The sequence below is a fragment of the Saccopteryx leptura genome, chromosome 1 (genome assembly GCF_036850995.1).
Source record: "Saccopteryx leptura isolate mSacLep1 chromosome 1, mSacLep1_pri_phased_curated, whole genome shotgun sequence".
Taxonomy (NCBI): domain Eukaryota; kingdom Metazoa; phylum Chordata; class Mammalia; order Chiroptera; family Emballonuridae; genus Saccopteryx; species Saccopteryx leptura.
The window spans coordinates 103433865-103454446 of NC_089503.1; the positions used below are offsets into that span (position 1 = coordinate 103433865).

The 20582-nt window shown below is 44.8% G+C and overlaps 1 protein-coding gene across 1 annotated transcript in view; it reads right to left on the reverse strand.

The window, feature by feature from the left end:
• Positions 1–1887: 1887 nt before the first annotated feature.
• The window catches only part of HTR3B (5-hydroxytryptamine receptor 3B), a 34206-nt gene continuing 15511 nt past the window's right edge, over positions 1888–20582 (reverse strand). The window contains exons 3-9 of the mRNA XM_066360113.1: positions 15102–15146; positions 14655–14764; positions 14124–14293; positions 13285–13442; positions 3456–3666; positions 3136–3318; positions 1888–2123 (exon numbers count right to left, since the gene is read on the reverse strand). Coding sequence (XP_066216210.1) covers positions 1888–2123; positions 3136–3318; positions 3456–3666; positions 13285–13442; positions 14124–14293; positions 14655–14764; positions 15102–15146 — 1113 coding nt within the window. The remainder of the gene's footprint in view (positions 2124–3135; positions 3319–3455; positions 3667–13284; positions 13443–14123; positions 14294–14654; positions 14765–15101; positions 15147–20582) is intronic.

Sequence of the window (20582 nt, forward strand, 5' to 3'; positions counted from 1 at the left end):
GCTGTGGGAGTAGACAGGAAGCTGAGGGGCCACTAGGACTGTGATGCTTAATTGTATGTGTCCACTTGGCTAGATCACAGTACCAAGACATTTGGTCAAACATTCTAGAGGTTTCTGTGAAGGTAATTTTTTTCAGATGGGATTAACATTTAAGTCAGTAGACTTTCAATAAAACAGATTATCCTCTAGAACGTGAGTGGGCCTATTCCAATCATTTGAAGGCCCTAGAGGAGAAGACTGACCTCCCAGAAGGGGACGCCCCACCAGCAGACTGCCTCTGGACTCATCAATCTGTTCCATAGCGTGCCAGCTTCCACAGACACGTCAGTGTTATGGTTTGAATTGTGCCCCCCCCCAATTCATACGTTAAACTCCCAATCCTTAGCATCTCACGATATGACTGTCCTTGGAGATAAGGCCTCCAAAAAAAAGTAATTAAGGTTAATTGAGGTCATTAGTGTGGGTCCTAGTCCAATACAACCAGTGTCCTTACAAAAAGAAGAAATGTGGACAAACACACACACACACACGCACGCACACACACACATGGAAAAGACTGTAGGAGCACAGAGAAGGTAGTCATCTATGAGCCAAGGAGAGAGGCCTCAGAAGAAACTAACCCTGCCAACACCTTGACCTTGTACTTCCAGCCTCTAGAACCATGAGAAAATAAGTCTGTGTTTAAGCCACCCAGTCTGTGGTGTTTTGTTATGGCATCCCAAGAAGACTCATAGAGGACAAGCGAATTATAAATTCCTCACACCTGAAGGCCAAGTGTTAAAGCCTGTCCCCTAGCTTGGTGCCTTTCACATGGTGCATATGGACTGCGTGTTGTGCTAGACTACACCTGGAAGCCTGGGCACCAGGATTCCCTCCCACAGGAACGCACTAGCTGCTGATGTGTCACACAGAGAAGATGGACTCAACTGGGGGAGTGGAACTAGAGCTTCAGGATACAGTTATGGTGAAAATTCTGTATTCCGGTCAATACAAGGTTGACCTTAGGAATCAAGTCAAGCACAGAAATGATCTGTGACTAACGTGTTTTGTATTTTCTGGTGTGCTTAACATAATGCCTAGAACTTAACCGACCCCCAATAAAGGTTTTGCTGAATGACTGACTAGGTGAGTGACTGAAACAGAGATGGGAGATGAAGGGATCTTACACTTAAAAAGGAAATCCTGGCCCTGGCCGGTTGGCTCAGCAGCAGAGCGTCGGCACAGCGTGTGAAAGTACCGAGTTTGATTCCCGGCCAGGACACACAGGAGAAGCGCCCATCTGCTTCTCCACCCCTCCCCCTTTCCTTCCTCTCTGTCTCTCTCTTCCCCTCCCACAGCCAAGGCTCCATTGGAGCAAAGTTGGCCCGGGTGCTGAGGACGGCTCCATGGCCTCTACCTCAGGTGTTAAAATGGCTCCGGCCTCAATGGAACAATGCCCCAGATGGGCTGAGCATCGCCCCCTGGTGGGCATGCTGGGTGAATCTTGGTCGGGCTCATGTGGGAGTCTGTCTGACTGTCTCCCCGCTTCTAACTTCGGAAAAATACAAAAAAAATCCCGCTAAAACATACATATCTGCTTGCATATACCTAGAAATCTTCTCAAAGAGACTGCTAACAGTGGCCACTTTTGGGGAGTGAACTGGGGTAAGAGGCAGGCTAACTCTTTCGCATAGGCTGTACTGTTTATGCATTTTTATCACAGCGACGTTACTCCTGGATCATTTACTAGCTCATCAGATGTGCACACCTGGACTGAATGGGAAGAGGGAGCAGGGGCTGGAGTAGTGTTTAGCCACCACTCTTCTGCTCTGACCTCCCCACAGAAGATTCCCAGCCTTCTCGAAGTGCTACGAGGGCACGTTGACTGAGACCAACCAGCTCCAGTCTTCACAGGCAGCTCCACTGTGCCCACAGGGAGCACAGGGTGACCGTATAGAGTCCCAGCACGACCAAGTAACCTTGGAAGAGCAGTCGGTCAAAGCGTTCCAGGAGGGCCAGCCACCTGGCCTCCTGCTGGTCTGCCTGGTCCTGGGTGTGGAAGTAGTTGCTAATGGTTTGAAGCTGGGACAACACTTCCTCCAAGGTCCCTGACTGGACACGGCACTCTTGAGGAACAGGAGACTCTGTGTGAGAGAGAAGGACATCTCAGATGAACCGGAGACTGACAGAGCCCCCCTGGACTTCCCCCTGAGGCTGATGCCCTCATCCTTCAGGGAAGGTTGTGGGTGGACAGAAATGGGCAGTAGGTTGAGTCAGGATGGGGGACTCTGTCCCTGCTTGCTGGGGGAAGGCCAGACTGTGCTGAAGGAAGTCCCAGGTAACACGGCAGAATGGCATTCTCAGCAGGGTGTCTAAGCTAGATCCGCCAGGAGAGTTTCTGAATGAGTGGCCAGCTCTTGTTGACTCAGTCGGATTGTTAGTGGTTGAGATGATTCTTTCTTTTTTTTTTTTCTAAAGTGAGAAGTGGAGGAGGCAGACAGACAGAATCCTGCATGTGCCTGACCAGGATCCACACGGCATGCCCACCAGGAGGCGATGCTCAGCCCATTTGGGGCGTTGCTCCACTGCAGCCAGAGATGTTGAAGCGCCTGAGGCAGAGGCCATAGAGCCATCCTCAGCACCCAGGCCAACTTTGCTCCAATAGAGCTTTGGCTGCAGGAGGGGAAGAGAGAGACAGAGAGGAAGGAGAGCGGGAGGGGTGGAGAAGCAGAAGGGCGCTTCTCCTGTGTGCCCTGGACAGGAATCGAACCTGGGACTTCCAGACACCAGGCCCACACTTTACCACTGAGCCAACTGGCCAGGGCTTGAATGATTCTTAAACCTTCTCACATTGAGCAACTACAATTCAAAGCTACACATACAGTGTGTGTGGTGTGTGTGCACGCCTGGAAGACAGAACTAGCTAAGGGGGTTGGGGATTTGACCTCCAAGCTAAAATGAGACTTTCCAGGAAGCCAGTAGGAGGCGGCCTTCAGTCCCCAGAGAAGTCATTAAAATGCAGCACAGAGGCCAAGAAGCAGATGTTTTCAGTTTTCCACACAGCCCTACACAAGGCCTGGTGCCCCCACCAATGGGAGCTGGTGCTGAGGGCGATAGAGCAAGACAACCGTAGGGACCTCAAGCCTTCTCACAAACCTGTCACCCCAACGAGCTGGGCCCCAGGGTCCACTCTAAGCCCATCAGCATTGGTGTCCTTGCGAAAGCATGAGAGGGGCTGCTCCTGTGTGCTGCACTTCTCGTCATGAAGGAACTTGACCAGCAAAATGGACTTGGATAAACTGAGGACCAGGAAGGCCATGCAGACTGTGAAGAACACCCCTGAGGGAAGGAACCAGAGGAGGAGGAGTTGACTGGAATCTCAAGGAACTCTCCCTCCCCAGATCTGAAACACAACAGCAAGTCTTTGCTAGGAGCCATGCAAGATGAGGATGCCGGGTGACCCCAAGGCTGCTCACCAATCAGAGGGGTGCTCACTGTGCTCCACGGCATCTTATCAGACATGTTGACCCTGAAGATGGTGTAGCCTACCAGCACACTGGTCTTGAACACAACCCTGGTCCGGCAGGTGGGGGGTATGTAGAAGCTCCCCAGGTCCACAAGCATGAGGAAGATGCTGGGGATGAGCAGGCTCACGACATAGACCAGCGGGTGCCGGCGGATCACCACCTGGCCAGGGACAAGACACCTGTTGAAAAGCCGGTGGGCTAATATTTGGCTAAACCCATAGCCAAGGATGATCCCTGAAGTGCCAACATTTTTCATGATGTGAAAAGTCTATGTAGTTTAGGAACAGGAGACTATTTTGTGGTTTAGAAGTAGAAAAAATAATAATCCTTTAAGTTTTTACATAGAGCTAATATCAATCCAGGCATCCCCAAACTACGGCCCACGGGCCGCATGTGGCCCCCTGAGGCCATTTATCCGGCCCCCCTCGCCGCACTCCCAGAAGGGGCACCTCTTTCATTGGTGGTCAGTGAGAGGAGCACTGTATGTGGCAGCCCTCCAACGGTCTGAGGGACAGTGAACTGGCCCCCCGTGTAAAAAGTTTGGGGATCTCTGAATTATACTAATATGGAGAAGCTGCCATTTATTCACCACTTTCTGTTTGTGAAGCGCCAGACTATTTCATATGTTTTGTCTTAGTCCTCACAACAACTCTGAGGGCTGGATGTCTTCTCCGTTTCACAAACAAGGAAGCTGAGGTTCATAGAGATGAAATTGCGTGTCTAATCTCACCTAGCTGGTGAGCGAGACACTGTTTTAAAACCAGGTCTTACACCAAAATCTTCCTTCCTGTACCACTCATTACACATCAGATTGCAGCGTTTTTGGTTTAGTCTACTTGGAGCACAGGCTCCTTAGCACCCGTGACTGTGTCTGTCAAGTTTGGGCAGGAACAAAGCATAAATAAACTGGGACATCTGAGGAGGGCGTAACAAAGAGACTGTTCGCAAGGTGTGGGCAGGGCATAGGAAACCACAAGAAGAGCCGCAGTGCCCCAGGGATTTGGGGGCCTGGGGGAGCTGTTCCTACCCTTCGGCCTGAAGGTACCTGGGAGAAAGCTGTGTGGGGAGGACTGCAGACAGCTGTGGCTTCCTCGTTGAGATAAAGCTAGCATGGTGGTGACTTCACAGTGGACACTTACTCCCCTCTCCTGCCACTGCCCCCTATTGACCAAACGTGATGAGAGATTCCCATCCTCGCGGGCCACAGCTCAGTCCCAGGAGCAGGGAGCCGGAAGAAGGGGCAGTTGGATGGCCTCAGGGCCATCCGTAGACCCAGCGTGGCCTGCAATGTGGTGGGGGCACATTGAGCTGCTGAGGGGTTTCATAGTTGGGAATTTGAGTCTCATAAAATTACTATGACTTTTGTGGCTTTTTTTTTTTTTTTTTTTAGTTTCTCTGAGATAATGACAGGAAGCATCTTTAATAAAAACAAACAATTCTCATCCTCCCTGGAGAGATGCCAGGAAATGACAGAGCTGCTTTCCTCACCAGACGGTGGGCCCTTTGAGGGTGAAAGCAGGAACTTTTTACAAATCTCTCACAGAGCCAAAAATAATGTCTATTTTATAGTGGGTATTCGATAAATGTTTACCAAATGAATGGTCTGGGCCCTTTACTGTTGGATTTGGAAAAAGATATAAGGTCTGAAATTTCCCATTTCTCTGATTTACAAAAGGATGGGAAGTTTTCTACACATTAGAGCGTGCACTCAATGTTTTTATGCATGGGTGAGATTTATTTAACCCCCACTGTGTGCTTGTTGACAGGTAGTGTAATACCCCCACTTTACAGATATAAAAAAATAAAGCTCAGCCCCCTAAGAGAGGCGCGTGAGTGGCAGAGCTGGGCTGTGCCCCACACCTTCTGAGTCCACGCCCTGTGTTCTTTTTCATAGAGCATAGCTGCAGCTCGTGGTCTGGCCAGACCTCTGAGTAGAGCTCTGAGCTCTTCTCCCTCATCTCTGTCTCCTGCTCTGGAGGAGAAGCACAGAAACAGAAGCCGAGGCAGAGGCCATGGAAGGTGCACACCATGGCAGGGAATGAGCTTGACTAGGTGAGGCCAGACATCACCTTGTGGATGGGAGAGGGGAACCCCCTTGCAGTCACTGGGTCTGAGAGCCTGTCCAACCTCAGTGGAGCCTGACAGGCCAGCGCCGTTGGACGGATTATAGTCTGGCTGTTCTCTTTCGCATTAAACATAATTGGCTGCGGATACCTAAAGCAGAGCAACACTCACTGCTTTGCAATAATTTGGTTAAAACACATTTCTACCAAAGTGCAATCAACAAGAAAAACAACAGCAAAATGAACTGACATCAACCTGCACCTCACTAGCTCCCTTCATCATGCTGGGACGGAGCTGGCTGTGGCTTCGTGGGGGCAGTAGGCAGGGAGCCCAGTGCTCAGAGTCTGTGGGGTCCTGGGCTGTGGGCCAAGGTGGGCCTATTGGTGATCCAGACATATGGCATGGTGCTGGTGGGGGGCAGGGAGGTGGGGATCAAGCCTGCTGTCTCTTGTGGGTAGAAGCAGAAGACCCCCTAGAGACTTCATAGTGGATACATGAAGGGGACGAAACGCATGATAATACCACCCTAAAGAAAAGTACAAGTAGGCGCACTGGTTAGGCAGAAAGGGTCCAGACATACTCAGGGGAACAGGGTTCCTGAGCCCTCGGTTCTAAGTACAATACATACATGTGCTAGTCTCCGTGATTTCAGGTGAGGTATTTAACCTCTCCATACCTGATTTTCCCTCGTTTAAGAGAGCGTTTCACTTTTGCCTTGCCAAACATCTTGGGTACACTTGAGGTTAGCTGTTCTGCTCTTTAAATAAAGTTCCTATGTCAGTAGCAACGTGCTGAGATGTCTCCTCTCCATCCAGAGGCTGATGCAGACAGTAAGTATAATCTGGGCCAGCACCAAGGAAAAGCAGTGTGGCTTCCAGGGCCCCTGATTCCCAAGACAGCGCAGCTGCCAGGGGAGAGCTGAGGCAGTGCCAAGCGGTGGAGCAGGCGGGCTCCACGGGCACAGACCCGTGCAGTCGCACAAAGCCCAGCATTTAGGAAGGCTCTGTACTTTAACGTCCTTAATAACTTTTGGACAAGGTCTCCATGTTTTCACTTTGTACGAGGCCCCCACACATTGTGTAGCAGTCCTGTTGGAGATGTTCCTCTTTGTTTCACCAGTAGCTGAATGCAGAGGGAATGCAGTAGGAACAGAGGACCATCAGCTTCCGCTGTAACAGAAAGCAGAAATCTTTCCTGTCTACATTTGGCCTAAAAACTATAAATCTAGACAAGCCCTCCTCTGTCTTCCCAGCTTCCGCAGGATGTTCCCATTCCTAAGACAGACCCAATAGCACCTGCAGTTTTGGTTTTTCTTTAAGAACAAATGGTCTGCCTTTTCCTGTAGTTTGATTTAGGGGCAATGTTCCCTATGCACTATGCTAATTTTCTCTAAAAGCTCAGGACAGCCTAAAGAAACATTATTTTTTTTAAGTGAAAGAAGGAAAAATAGAGAGACAGATGCCCACATGCGCCCCAATCAGGATCCACCTATCAACCCCCATTTGGGGCCAATGTTCTGCCCATCTGGGGCCATGCTCGCAACCAAACTATTTTTACCACCTGAGGTGGAGGCTCCACGGAGCCATCCTCAGGGCTTGGAGCTGATGTGTTTGAACGAATTGAACCATGAGGGGAAGAGAGAGAGAAAGAGAGAAAAGGGAAGGGAGGGGAGAAGCAGTTAGTCGCTTCCCCTGAGTGCCCTGACTCAGAATTGAACCCCAGACTTCCATGTGCCAGGTTGACACTCTACTGCTGAGCCAACTGTCCAGGGCCAAGAAAAATTAATTTTATCATCTAGTTTTCAGACATGCTAAATTGTTGTTATCTCATTTGATCCTCAAAGGTCTTCATTCTCCTGTTCAAAAAGCATGAATTGAGCATGAACAGAGCATCAGGCACTACCATGAACACCAGCCTCAGGGCTGTTAATAAGAAAGGTCCATCCCTTACCTCCCTCCCCATTGTATGGAATCAAGAACCAGACTCTGGTGGTTAGTTATTTCACAGGCCCACAGGTGAAGAGGAACTTTACCCCAGAATGGATCTTACCCAGAGTCTATGCCTGATCTACATTATGAAATTTGGATCCTTTTAAGTTTATATTTAGATGATATTTTGATTTTAGAGCTGGAGCAGGAATGGGTAAGATGTTCAGGGAGGTTGGAATAAGGTGAATGTGTTTTGCAAGTAGAACAGATATGAATTCTCAGGAGCCAAGGATGGGTGGACTATAGTAGGTTGAATAATGAGCCCAAGTATTCATAACCTTCCTGGAAGTTCCTATTGTGACTTTATTTGGAAATGATAAGTAGTTAAGATGAGGTGTCACTTAAGAAGATGTGCCTTCATCCAATATGACTAGTGTCCTTTCAAGAAGAAGAGAAGAGGCACACGAAGGAGAAGACCATGGCAAGGTAAAGGCAGAGACTGGGGTGACACAGCAAAGAGCCAAAGGACACTAAGACTGCCGGCACCCCCAGACACTCAGAGAGAGTCGGAGCAGTCTCCCTCAGGGTGCCCTGAAGGACCCAACCCTGCTGACAGCTGGGTTTCAGACGTCTGGGCTCCAGAGCTGTGCAAGACTAATTTCCGTTGTCTGATGTCACACGTTTTGTGGTGCTTGGTCATGGCAGTACTAGGAAGCTAATACAGGTGGCCTGCCCAGTAACACACAGTGGACAGATGCCAAAGAATGAGCAAGAATGTCCTGCATTATGGTTAGTTGTGTCATCATCATGCAGACTTGGACACACTGTTTCTTGACTTAGAGTGCCTGGGTTCAAGTCCAAGCTCTACTAACTCCCCTGCACCCTAATTCACCCATGTGCAAAAATGCAGATATTTAGGGCACCCATCTCGTCGTGGTGTGAGGGTAACACACAGACAAGCTCTTAAAATGGGGCATGAGATGGAGTAAATGATTAATTCTATGGTTATTGTTATTATGTCTCCCGGGAAGATGTTCAGGTCTGTGACAGGGAACAGGAGCCTTGTTTTATTCGTACTTCTGTCCTTGGTGCTGACCACTGAGCTTGGCACAGACATAACTATGTTTGCTGAGTTGCTTTGTAGTCTTATTAATAATGTTACTGTCAGTTCAGTGGGGTGGGGTTGTGGAGTTAGCCCAGAAGAGGGGCTCAGCCCTCTGAGGGTGCCTCTCTGCAATCCATGCCCAGGGCAGCTGCCCCAGCTCACTTGGGGGGGAAAGGTATGTCCCCAGCTCAGTGAGACACTGCTCTCCACGGAACTGCCCCTACCTAGAGCCCATCATTTCTAATGGACTAAAGGAGCTGGTGCCTTTAAATTTCGCAGAAAGGGAAGAAAAAGCACTTTAGTTTCAGTCTGTGTTCTCCATTAGACACCCTTCAGGTGTTAGCAATATTATGCCACAATTTCATTATCCATTAAAGCCAGGTAATAATAAGTACACAAAGGTATTTGAAGCCTATTGTTGGTAATGAAAGAGATCAATCTAATTCAGAATGTGTGTGTGGAGAGCTCCTTGGAGATGGGATAGGACCCAAGGTTAGCCTCTAATTGCCTCCTCGATGGTAGACCCCACCAGTACTCAATTTTGCATGACCGTCTTTATGACATAGTTGGAGTTTTGACACCCAGGCTCACGCTTCATACAGAAGCCCATTTTCTTCCTCTCCTGAGCCCCTCCCAACATTCCTAATTCGGAAAGAATGGGAAAGTTGCTGCCATTTAAGTAAGATCCTTCCACCGGAGTGAGAGTTTCTCAAATCTGGACCGTGGCTCAGCTGGATTAGCAGAGTCCATGATTCCAGGGCTACTTGAGTGATCCTGGAGAGGTTTCTAGGGCTCTAAGGTCTCTCCTCTCTCCGGACCTGGTGGAGCTCAGGAGGGTCTTCTATCGAGTTTATGAGCTGTGTTCAATAGAAACAACAACAAAACATCCCTGCAGTGGGTCAGTGGGTAGAGTGCTGGCCTAGTATGTGATGTCCCAGGTTCAATTCCCAGTCAGAGTGCACAGGAGAAACCACCATCTGCTTTTCCCTCCCTCCCTCTTCCCCTTCTCTCCCTCTTTCCCTCCCACAGCCATTGGCTTGATTGATTCAACCGTGGTCCTGGGTGCTGAGGGTAGCTCATTTGGTTCAAATGTTGGCCTCAGGTGCTAAAAATAGCTTGGTTGATTTGACCATTGGCCCCAGAGAGAGTTTGCCAGATGGATCCCGGTGAGGGCACATGTGAGAGTCTATCTCACTATCTCCCCTCCTCTCACCTAAAAAAAAGAAACAAAAGAGAAATATCAACAAAACAACTCTACCCTAAACAAGAAAACTATGTCAGAAAAAGAAGATAAATGAGGCCCCTTTATTACCCAAATGTCCTTCTGCATTTTTCTAGAAGTCTCCTATGGAGTCCCCAATTCCTGCCTGAGTGAGCACTACTCCGTGTGAGGGTCTCTGGTTGGACTCACTTTAGTTCACCCAGCTGTCCACCCTTTTTAGTCCAACTTAAGTTTTTAAATTTTATTCCTACCTCCTCCCACTTCTACCCTCACTCTTTAGAAAAACAAAAAACAAAATGCCACTATACAGAAACTGTTCCCCTGCTGCTTCTAGAACCAGTGCCTCAGAGAGTGTACTGGAGGAACCTCCTCCTGGGGCTGCAGGATCCGTTCTGGCTGCACACAGACACCCTGTAGGCAGAAGTGCCTGTGAGCTGGGTCCTTGTGGGGCGCAGTCCGACCCCGAGCCTCGGCAGCGCCCTGTGATACATGACAGTGTCCTAGCGCTAGCTGGTGGGTCGCTAGAACTAATGGGGCATCTGGAACGTTTGATTCCTTTTTTTTTTTTTTTTTTTTGTATTTTTCTGAAGCTGGAAACGGGGAGAGACAGTCAGACAGACTCCCGCATGCGCCCAACCGGGATCCACCCGGCACGCCCACCAGGGGCGACGCTCTGCCCACCAGGGGGCGATGCTCTGCCCCTCCGGGACGTCGCTTTGCCGAGACCAGAGCCACTCTAGCGCCTGGGGCAGAGGCCAAGGAGCCATCCCCAGCGCCCGGGCCATCCTTGCTCCAATGGAGCCTTGGCTGCGGGAGAGGAAGAGAGAGACAGAGAGGAAGGAGGGGATGGGGGATGGAGAAGCAAATGGGCGCTTCTCCTATGTGCCCTGGCCGGGAATCGAACCCGGGTCCCCCGCACGCCAGGCCGACGCTCTACCGCTGAGCCAACCGGCCAGGGCCTGATTCCATTTTAATGGCAGCAGTGTACACCAGGCCCACGGTGAGGATGTATGTCGAATAGATCATTATGCCTCCAGCCTGGCCCACCTCTCCCCAAACCCCTACTGGACAGCTGGACTGGGACACAGCAGGTGATGAGATTAAAAGGGGGGTGACTGCTGTCAGGAGCCCACTGGCAGGCCCAATGTTTAAATGGGACTGGGCTATACATTCCACATCATTGGCCATGGGCAGTTGAAGGACCCGAGTGTCCTGGTGGCTAACTTCAGAGCAGCACATCTGGTATGGAGTAAGAGAACATGAGCCAAATCGCGTGCACGTAACAGGATGGGGAGGCAGGGAGGCTGCGAGAGATGGAGGGAGACAGAGAATGGGATAGTTACCAAACCTCCTTTATGCTCCTGGGTCTTGCTGCCTGCTAACTCCCCTGCTACCAAATATGACCTGTGACTCTACTGAGGACTCTCTCCCTACCTTGTTCCAGAGGTCCAGGGTAGAAGGCAATCTGCTAGATAACTCACCTCAGCCCCCAGGGGGAAGGGACCAAGAGAGGAGCGCTGCCCACCTCCAGCACGCCTCAGGCATGCACACTGATCAAAGAGGGAGCGCGGCGGTGAAGAGGACACAGTACCTGGACCACGGTTGCTGAGGCCCAGGAAGTCTCTCCTCCCTTGAGCAACACTTTTCCTTTTTGCTCATCATGGTTCCTAGGAAATCTCTCACCACTGTTGAGAAGACACAGGAATACTTAGGGCGCAGGGTGACATGTCTCTACAAACACGGCTGCCCTGCGGAGTGAGTGTGTGAGCTCACCTGCCCGGCTCCTGCCCGGCTCTTCCGTGCAGCGTAGGTAATGGCGTGTGCCATGTTCTCCGGAGCGCCTGGCAGGTGACTGCGCCCCACCTTGAGCGTGCTACTCCCTCACATTTCCCTTTAATGCTCTCCATTATTCAGGCTGCATTAATAATGTTTGCGGGCTGATATCTTTAAAATTAATGAGGTGTTTACTCTTAGCCAAGGAAGTCATAGAAATTAAAAAGCTTTCTTTTTTTTCCCTTTCTTTCCCTTGCTAAAAAAAAAAAAGTGGACAAACAAGCCACCATGCAAGCTTTGTTAAACACCAAGCAGAACACGCAAGCACCCAAACCCCATCACTAGGAAGGCATGAGTTGTGATTAGCTAGTACCCAGGGTTATACGTTAGCCAGGTTCAAACCGTAGCTGTGTCTAAGAGGCTCCGATTTAACAAAGGCTTTCCTTGAAAGCTTCACACAACATCTTTTAACCAACAGAGGGGCACCTGTACCCTCAATAACAGCTTACTTTATCACTTCCATCCCTTAGCACATAATTATCCACTGTAACCATAGCACCTTAGCCTAGTCTGAATTTTCCTTCTTGTTCAAAAGCTTTATTTCCAGGAGAACTCACCTTCTATATAATTCTGATCTGTCTGTAGTCTCTATATTTTTTTTATTTTTTATTTTTTTGAGAGAGAGAGAGAGAAGTAGGGAGAGAGAGAGAAACAGGAACATTGAGCTGCTCCTGTATGTGCCCTGACCAGGCAATCAAACCAAACACAACCTCTGTGCTTCGGACGATGCTCCAACCAACCAAGCTGTATTCTCTATTTTTTAATCTAATACATTTTCTGGTTTAAAGCCTCTTACCTCCCCCAAGCTACTACCATCACTTGCTAACTTTGTGCAGAAAAATAAAGCTGAATACTAATGATGTGAGTCTACTGGTTGCATGAACTCACTGTAGCCCACTTGTCAATGTCAGGATGGTTTGCCAGGAGGGCCGTGGAGAGGCCATGGCTGTCTCTGGAGGGCAGAGCATTGGGCTTCACTGTCCTGCACCACACTGCTCCCCAGAGCCCTGCCAGACAATTTCTCTGTGAACAATGTAGCCAAGAGCATTCTAGGCAGTCCATTTGAGCAGTTCGGGTTTTCAGCACATCTGTTTAAGGCAGTTCTTTCTGATCCAGAAACCACCAGTGGTCTCTGAGGATGCTGCAGGTGATTTGTTAGCTAATCCCTCAAGATATTTAAGTCAATAATATGGTAATGTTATGCATCTGCATCTGGAATTAATAATTTACTCAATCAGAAACAGGATAATAATTTTAAAGAGATGCACTTCTCCCAATTTGTTGTTAGTGCTGTGTGTGGGTTTCCTTCCTTTTCTTTCCTGGCACCTGGAAGTGAGGGTGTTGGTGTGTACTAACAGGCGTGAGGGTTCCTGCTGTGTGGGCAGTGCCTGTCTCTGGTGTCTGAGAGCCATCCTCTTTATATTCACTTGCGGAATCCAGGACCCGTGACTGAACCTCTGGCCTGAAATGCAGGTGGCTGTACAGGGTCGTCTGAATCAGCTGTTCTTGGATGATAATGAACGAGACTCTGCAGCAGAACAGAGACTTCTCAGCCCTGTACAGGGGCCAGAGGTTGCAGAGAAGTGGGAGGCAGAGACAGAAAAGGAAGGGAAAGGAAGGACCTACATGAAACTGAATCTGTGCAACATCTCCAGCGCTGCTCTGCAGGAGGTTGTATGTTGAGGACACAGAAAGAAGTTCCCACTCACTGTCATTCAAAAATGCCTTTTTGTCATGCTTAATGTCTTCTCTGCTCCTCAGGAAGGCCAGGTCTACATCTTCCACTAAAAACAACAGAAACAGTTGACTTTCCCATAGACAGAGAGGCACCAACATCAAATCCTTCCTGTCACTTCTGCCTCCACATGTACAGTCTTATTGAGATGGGGTTGAATATAATAACCATTTTTCCCAGTGATTCGGGGTGGGAAGGGAGAGAAAGAGAGAGAGAGAGAGAGAGAGAGAGGCATCAACTTGTTCCACTTAGTGGTGCATTCATTGGTTGCCCCACTGGGGATCAAACCCACAATGTTGGTGGGCCAGGATGACACTCTATCCACTGAACCACCTGCCCAAAATGGTTGTAACCATTTTGAATTAGCAGTAGAGGTGTGGAATAAAATCTTTTTAGCCATAAAAAAACCCTGTGAATTTAGGATTCAGATTCCACTATTCATAGAACAAAGGAGCTGCTCCTATAACTTGTATAACATTCTCAAAGGCAGTGGGGGGCTAATATTGTATTCCCAAAGCAACAGTAGCAATTGGGCTACACATCTGGGCACAACACTACACTTGGTCTGAATTACAGCAGGAGCCAAATAACTGCAGGAAGATATTTAGATATGTAAAAATTCAATTACGCACAGGAATAAAATAGACTGGAATAGTGGCATGATATAATTACACGTAAGTGTGCCAACAATCCAGCCCAGGTGTTTCTCCCTAGACGACTGGTGGTTTACCTGTGTGCAGAATGCTATTGAAGGTGAGGCTGCAGTTCTGGATATCAAATGGAAAAGCATATGTCTCTAGACTGCACACAGAGACCACCTGGATGGACTTAGAGTTCTTAATGGTCCCAGACGAGTTCACATAAACATAGGGAAGCTCAGGTAGTCTTTCAATGTCCACACTGTATGAAACACAGAGACCTTGTTGTTACAGGGAGAGCGTTAGTCATTTCAACACAGAGAACTGATCATGGGATGGTAGTGACTGTACACTTAGGACACCCTCACAAAGATGGATTCAGCAACGACACTTCATACATGAACTCACTTGCTTCTGTTACAACACAAACATAATCCGTGAGTCATAAAATCTATATCTTAAATGAGATTGACTCATGGCACTTTTAATCTGAATATTCCCAACAATGTGTTCCTCTTCAAATTGAAAAATAGAAAAATAGCAATGAGTGAGCAAGTCAGCAGAAACTGGCCTGAATATTCTAAGCAGTCTAAACCCCACAGAAATATACCCAACGCACTTACAATTCATTAATGATGATATCAGGGGCCCAGATGGCACTTAGAGGTAGAGAGATCTCCTTAATATCATCAAACATGCTGGAATTCCATGATAAAAACTCATCATCCCAAACCTGTTAGGAGTAGCCAAAAAGGCAACTTATCAGAAAGGGGCAATATCAACCTTACCAAAGAATTAAAGAGAGGTTTTCATAAACAGCTCAGTTGATCAGCCTATTGGTACTATGTATCTAATAAGGTAGGGCTTTCCCTCCAACTCCTAAAGATGGTAGCCTCAACCTGAAACCATGGCATATATACATATATGAATTCTAATAAACCAAGTTTGCTGCAAATCTAAGGAACTGTAAACAAAAAGATACTATTCAATATTTATTCCTTAGAGTCATAATATTTTCAAACAGATCAAGATCAGGAGTGCAGCAAGCAGGGAAAGAAGCAATCATTTACCTCATGATACCATACACTGGTCTTTAATTTTTGGTTCTGCGCATCCTGTAAATAAATAAATAAATAAATAAATAGAACGCACACCAAACATAAGCATGTCAGTAAATCAAAACCCATTTCAACAATATGACAATTCAGAAGGAGAGAACCAAATGTAAATAAATAATGCTGATTTTGAAAACATCTTGACTCTTAAAGATCTGAGTATTTTCAGTTCTTATTTATTACACATACCTGTCACTATGAGCATTACTATATTTCTATGACAAAATGGCAATTTGACTGTACTTGGCATCTTGAATGATTTGCTAATCTCTTTCCCATTCTAATTAGTTACTCAGCCATAAATCAGACTAAAAAATGATATGTAGTCGAAGCCAATTCCAGGCTAAAAGGATAAAACCAAGCATTTATTTGTAATCAAGATATTATTCATACTCATTCAGCGAGTGTTACCTCAGCTGCCATTCTTAAGTTACCTTATGTTTGGATTTCTCATAAAATAGACTAAATGAGCATGTAAATGGGGTACACTTTTGATGATATAAATAAATGTGATTTCCCATGTCTACAATGAGTCAGTGATTTTTTAAAAAGACCCCCAGCAACAAAACCAAAAACATACTCCTCTTTATTAATTTTTTCATATCTAATCTAGTAAAGAACATTCTAAAATGACCATGTTCTTAGAGATTAGAAAAAAATATCTTATACCATAATAAAAAAAAAGGTTAACTCAAAATGAATCATAAGTCTAAATGTAAGAGCTAAAGCTATAAAACCTTTAGAGAAACACATGATAAATCTTCATGACTCTGAATTAGGCGTTGGCTTCTTCGCTATGATACCACAAGAGCAAGCAACAAAAGAAAAAATAAATGGGTCTTTATCAAAACTAAACATATTTGTACTTTAGAGGATATCATCAAGATGTTAAAAGACAGCTCACAGAATGGGAGAAAATGTCTGCAAATCACTTATCTGGTAAGGGCTTTGTATCTAGAATAAACAAATAAGACATAATTCAACCATAACAACAACAAAACTTGAAATGAACAAAGTGCCAAATTAATCTTGAGAAAGAAAAATAAAACTGGATGCATAAAGTTCCCTGATTCCAAACTCTATTGCAAAGCTTTGGTAATTAAAACAGTATAGTATTGTCATAAAAACGGACACATAGGCTTAATGGAACAGAATAGAGAGCCCAGAAATAAACTCACACATATATGATCAATTAATTTACAACAGAGGAGACAAGAATATACAGTGTGGAAAGGACAGTCTTTTCTTTTTGTGTGTGTGACAGAGACATAGAGAGGGACAGATAGGGACTGACAGACAGGAAGGGAGAGAGATGAGAAGCATCAATTCTTTTTTGTGGCACCTTAGTTGTTCATTGATTGCTTTCTCATATGTGCCTTGACCAGAGGGCTAGAGCAAACCAAGTAACCCCTTGCTCAAGCCAGCGACCTTGGGCTCAAGCTGGCGACCTCAGGGTTTTGAACCTGGGTCCTCTGTGTCCCAGTCTGATGCTCTAGCCACTGCACCACCACCTGGTCAGGCAGTCTTTTCAATAAATGGTGTTGGGAAAACTGGACAGCCACATGCAAAAGAATGAACTGGACCACTACCTCACATAAAAATTACCTCAAAATGGAATACGGAATGTAAGACCTGAAATCATAAAACTCCTAGAAAAACACATAGGCAATAATCGCCTTGACATAATTTTTGGCGATGATTTCTTTGACTCTGACATCAAAAGCAAAAATAAACAAGTGAGATGGGACTATGTCAAATTTAAAAGCTTCTGCACAGAAAAGGAAACCAGCAACAAAATGGAAGGCAACCTACTGAATGGGAGAATATAACTGCAAACCATCTATCTGATAAGGGGAAAATATCCAAAATATATAGAGAACTCACATAACTCAGTAACAAAATAATCTAATTAAAAATGAGCAGAAGATCTGATTAGACATTTTTCCAAAGAAGACACACCTAAGTACATGAATAGATGCTCAACATCATTAATCATCAGGTAAGTGCAAATCAAAACCACAATGAGATGTCACCTGACACCTATTAAAATTGCAATTATCAAAAGACAAGAAATAACAAGCGTTGATGAGGATGTGGAAAAAAGGGAAGCCTTGTGCACCCTGAGTAGGAACGTAAATTGGTGTAACCACTATACAAAACAGTACAGAGGTGTCTCAAAAATTTAAAAATAGAACTACAGTATGATCTAACAATTCTACTTCTGGGTATTTATTCGAATAAAATGAAAACACTAATTCAGGAAGATATACACACCCCCACATACATTGCCACATTATTTACAATAGCCAAAGTATGGAAACAACCTAAGTGTTCATCGATGGATGAATGGATAAAAGAATTGTGGTACATATATAGAATGGAATTCTATTCATCCATAAAAAGAATGAAATCATGCCATTTGCTTCAACAAGGATGAAACTTGAGGGTGTTATGTTAAATTAAATACGTTAGACAAAGAAAGACAAATATAATACGATGTCTCTCAAATGCAGAATCTAAAAATCAAAAACAACAGCAAAATTCCAAGCTCATAGATAGAACAGATTGGTGATTGCAAGAGGTAAGAAGTGGCAAAAATATGTGAACTGGTGTTTTTTTTTAAGTTTAATTAAGTTAAAATTTAAAATTGTAAAAGAAAACAAAAGAACAGCTTGATTTTTAACCATAATAAAGGTTTAAGGGCTTTGGAAAGCACTATAAGTCTTAGTGATTGTAAAAAGCCACTTATGATACAACATTAGTTTTCTAGAAGATAATTAAATTTGAGCATAAAAACTATGATTTTTTTTTTTTTTTTTTTAGAGAGAAAGTGGGCAAACCCAGGGTTTTGAACCGGCAACCTCAGCATTCCAGGTCAAAACTTTATCTACTCTGCCACCACAGGTCAGGCAAATTATGACTATTTAAAAAGAAAAAACTTGTAGTAAAAATAATAAGAAATTTTGTATTTCATAAGAAAATCTTAATATTCAAAATAAAACACTCAAGAGAACATCTACAAAGGCTTTGAAGGTTATGTGCTTTGTGTAATATTTATTGGCTTCCAGTTGATTTCTTTTTACTAGTAAGGATAAAATTCTATTCCTCTATGAGAAAATCCCGTACAAAAATAAAAAATGAACAAAGGACTGAATAGACATTTTTCCAAGGGAGATATACAATCATGCACCACTTAACACTGAGCTGTGTTCTCAGAAATGTGTCATTAGGTGATTTTATTATAGTGCCAACATCATAGGGTGCACTTACACAAACATGGATGGTATAGACTACCACACACCTAGGCTTAAGGAATAGCCTATCGGTCCTAGGCTATAAGCCTATACAGCATGTTACTGCACAAAATAACAGGAGACTTAATCAAGCATAGGAGAAAATGATGCAGTCAAGAGATGCAGTAACACAAGTGTACGAGGCTGCTGCTAGCGTATCACAGCACACTGGTAATACAACAAACTTTATAAGTAGAAAGAGTACATACACTCTATAATAATGAGAAAAAGCATATATTGTCAATACATAACCCAGAAGTAGAGTTGTTTATTATCATTATTATGTATGTACTATACATAATTGTGTGTGTTACACTTTGATACGACTCAGTGCACTAGGTTTATTTACACCAGCATCACCACAAACAATTGAGTAATGGGTTGTGCAATGACATTACTAAGTGACAGAAAATTCTCAACTGTCGTTATTATCTTACTAAATCACTACCATCTATGCAGCCCATCATTGACCAAAACATTGTTATGCAGCACGACTGCACAAAATAGCTAATAAGCACAGGAAAAGATGATCAACACACTGCTATTAACCAAATTGTGTCTTTCAAAAGTCATGTGACTATTTGGAGATAGAGACTTTAAGAGGTAATTAAGGTTAAATAAGGTCATAAGGGTGGAGCCCTAGTCCATTAAGGTTGCTGGCCTTAGAAGAAGAGAAAAAGAAGGTCTCTCGCTTCCTCCATGTGAGAAGGCAGTCATCTACAAGCCAGGAAGACAACTCTAACCAGGAATAAAATTAGCTAGAATTTTGATCTTGGACTTTTCAGCCTCCAGAACTGTGAAAAATAACTTTCTGTTGTTTAACTCAGTCTATGGTATTTGCTATGGCAGTCCGATGTATGCTAAGTGACAAAAGTCAGTCACAGAAGACCATTGATTCTATGATTCCATTTATATGAAATGTCTAAAATAGGCAAATCTATAGAGACAGAAGTAGATTAGGGTTTGCCTAAGGCTGGTGGAGGTGGGCTGTAAGATGTGACTGCTAGTGATATGGTAGTTCTTTCTGAAGTGTTGACATATTCTAAAATTAGTGGTGATGGTTGTAGAACTCTGATCATACTAAAAACCACTAAATTATTAAGCTGCTGTTCTAAAATTGTATTGATGGAGAAAAAAATATATTCTGAAGATATTTCCAGAAAATTTAAGTAAGAAGGCTGATACAAACCATTAATGAAATCAACTTGAACTCATATTTTTAACTCCTTTTTATGTATAAAAATTGTACCCTTAGAGAGGAAGAGATGTAAAATTAAATGTGTAAAACATTTTCCCTAATGACTTAAGTTCAGAGCTAAAGAGTCATTTAGATAACCTTTATGTTTCTGTAATATTTAGTACAAATTTTAATAAAATAATAGAGTTAGGGGAGTTGATGGCATGAAAGTAAATATTCCATTTTACTCCCAGAACAGGCTATATTAAATTCATTATCCAGTCAATTATTCAACCACATCAAAAATGCGTGATTTTCATGCATAGGGTCAAGACTACCACTCTCTTCAATCCAAGTTGGGTGGGTGAGCAGGAAATACTATTGATGTTTAGTCCATTCGAATGGTGTACCTGGAATAGTATAGTATACAGACTATACAGACATACACAGAATGGCATCATTTGAAAGAGGAACAATAAAATTTTTATATTAAAGTTCCCCCTTTTTGCAATCATGGAAGCAAGTTGCTAATGAATAATCACTTCTAAGTACCTTGAGAAGAAAGAAGGGGTTGTGCAGCTATGGAGTGTCCCTGCTTTCACGACTTGATAGCAGCTAGTATGAGCAGACTTGCTCTACACATTTTTGTGGACTTCAAATGGATGCTTGAGAAAGGCAGGTTTTAAAACAGAATACAACATGGAAAGGCTGAACTCAAAAGTAGTTCCACAAGTAACAGCTGGGAGGAGGAAGAGAGGGGATGCCCAGCCAAGATTAGCAATGACGGGGCCTGGCTATAGAAAAAAGACTTCTCCTGAGATCTCAAGGTTACATGACGCCATGTCCTCCAAGTCTTACCAGCTGAGAGATCCTGAAATAAGTCACATCTCACCCATGAAAGCATAAAAGGATTAGTTCTAGGCTTAGTTGCAATCAATGAGGGTCCCCCACAAATAGGAAAAAAAA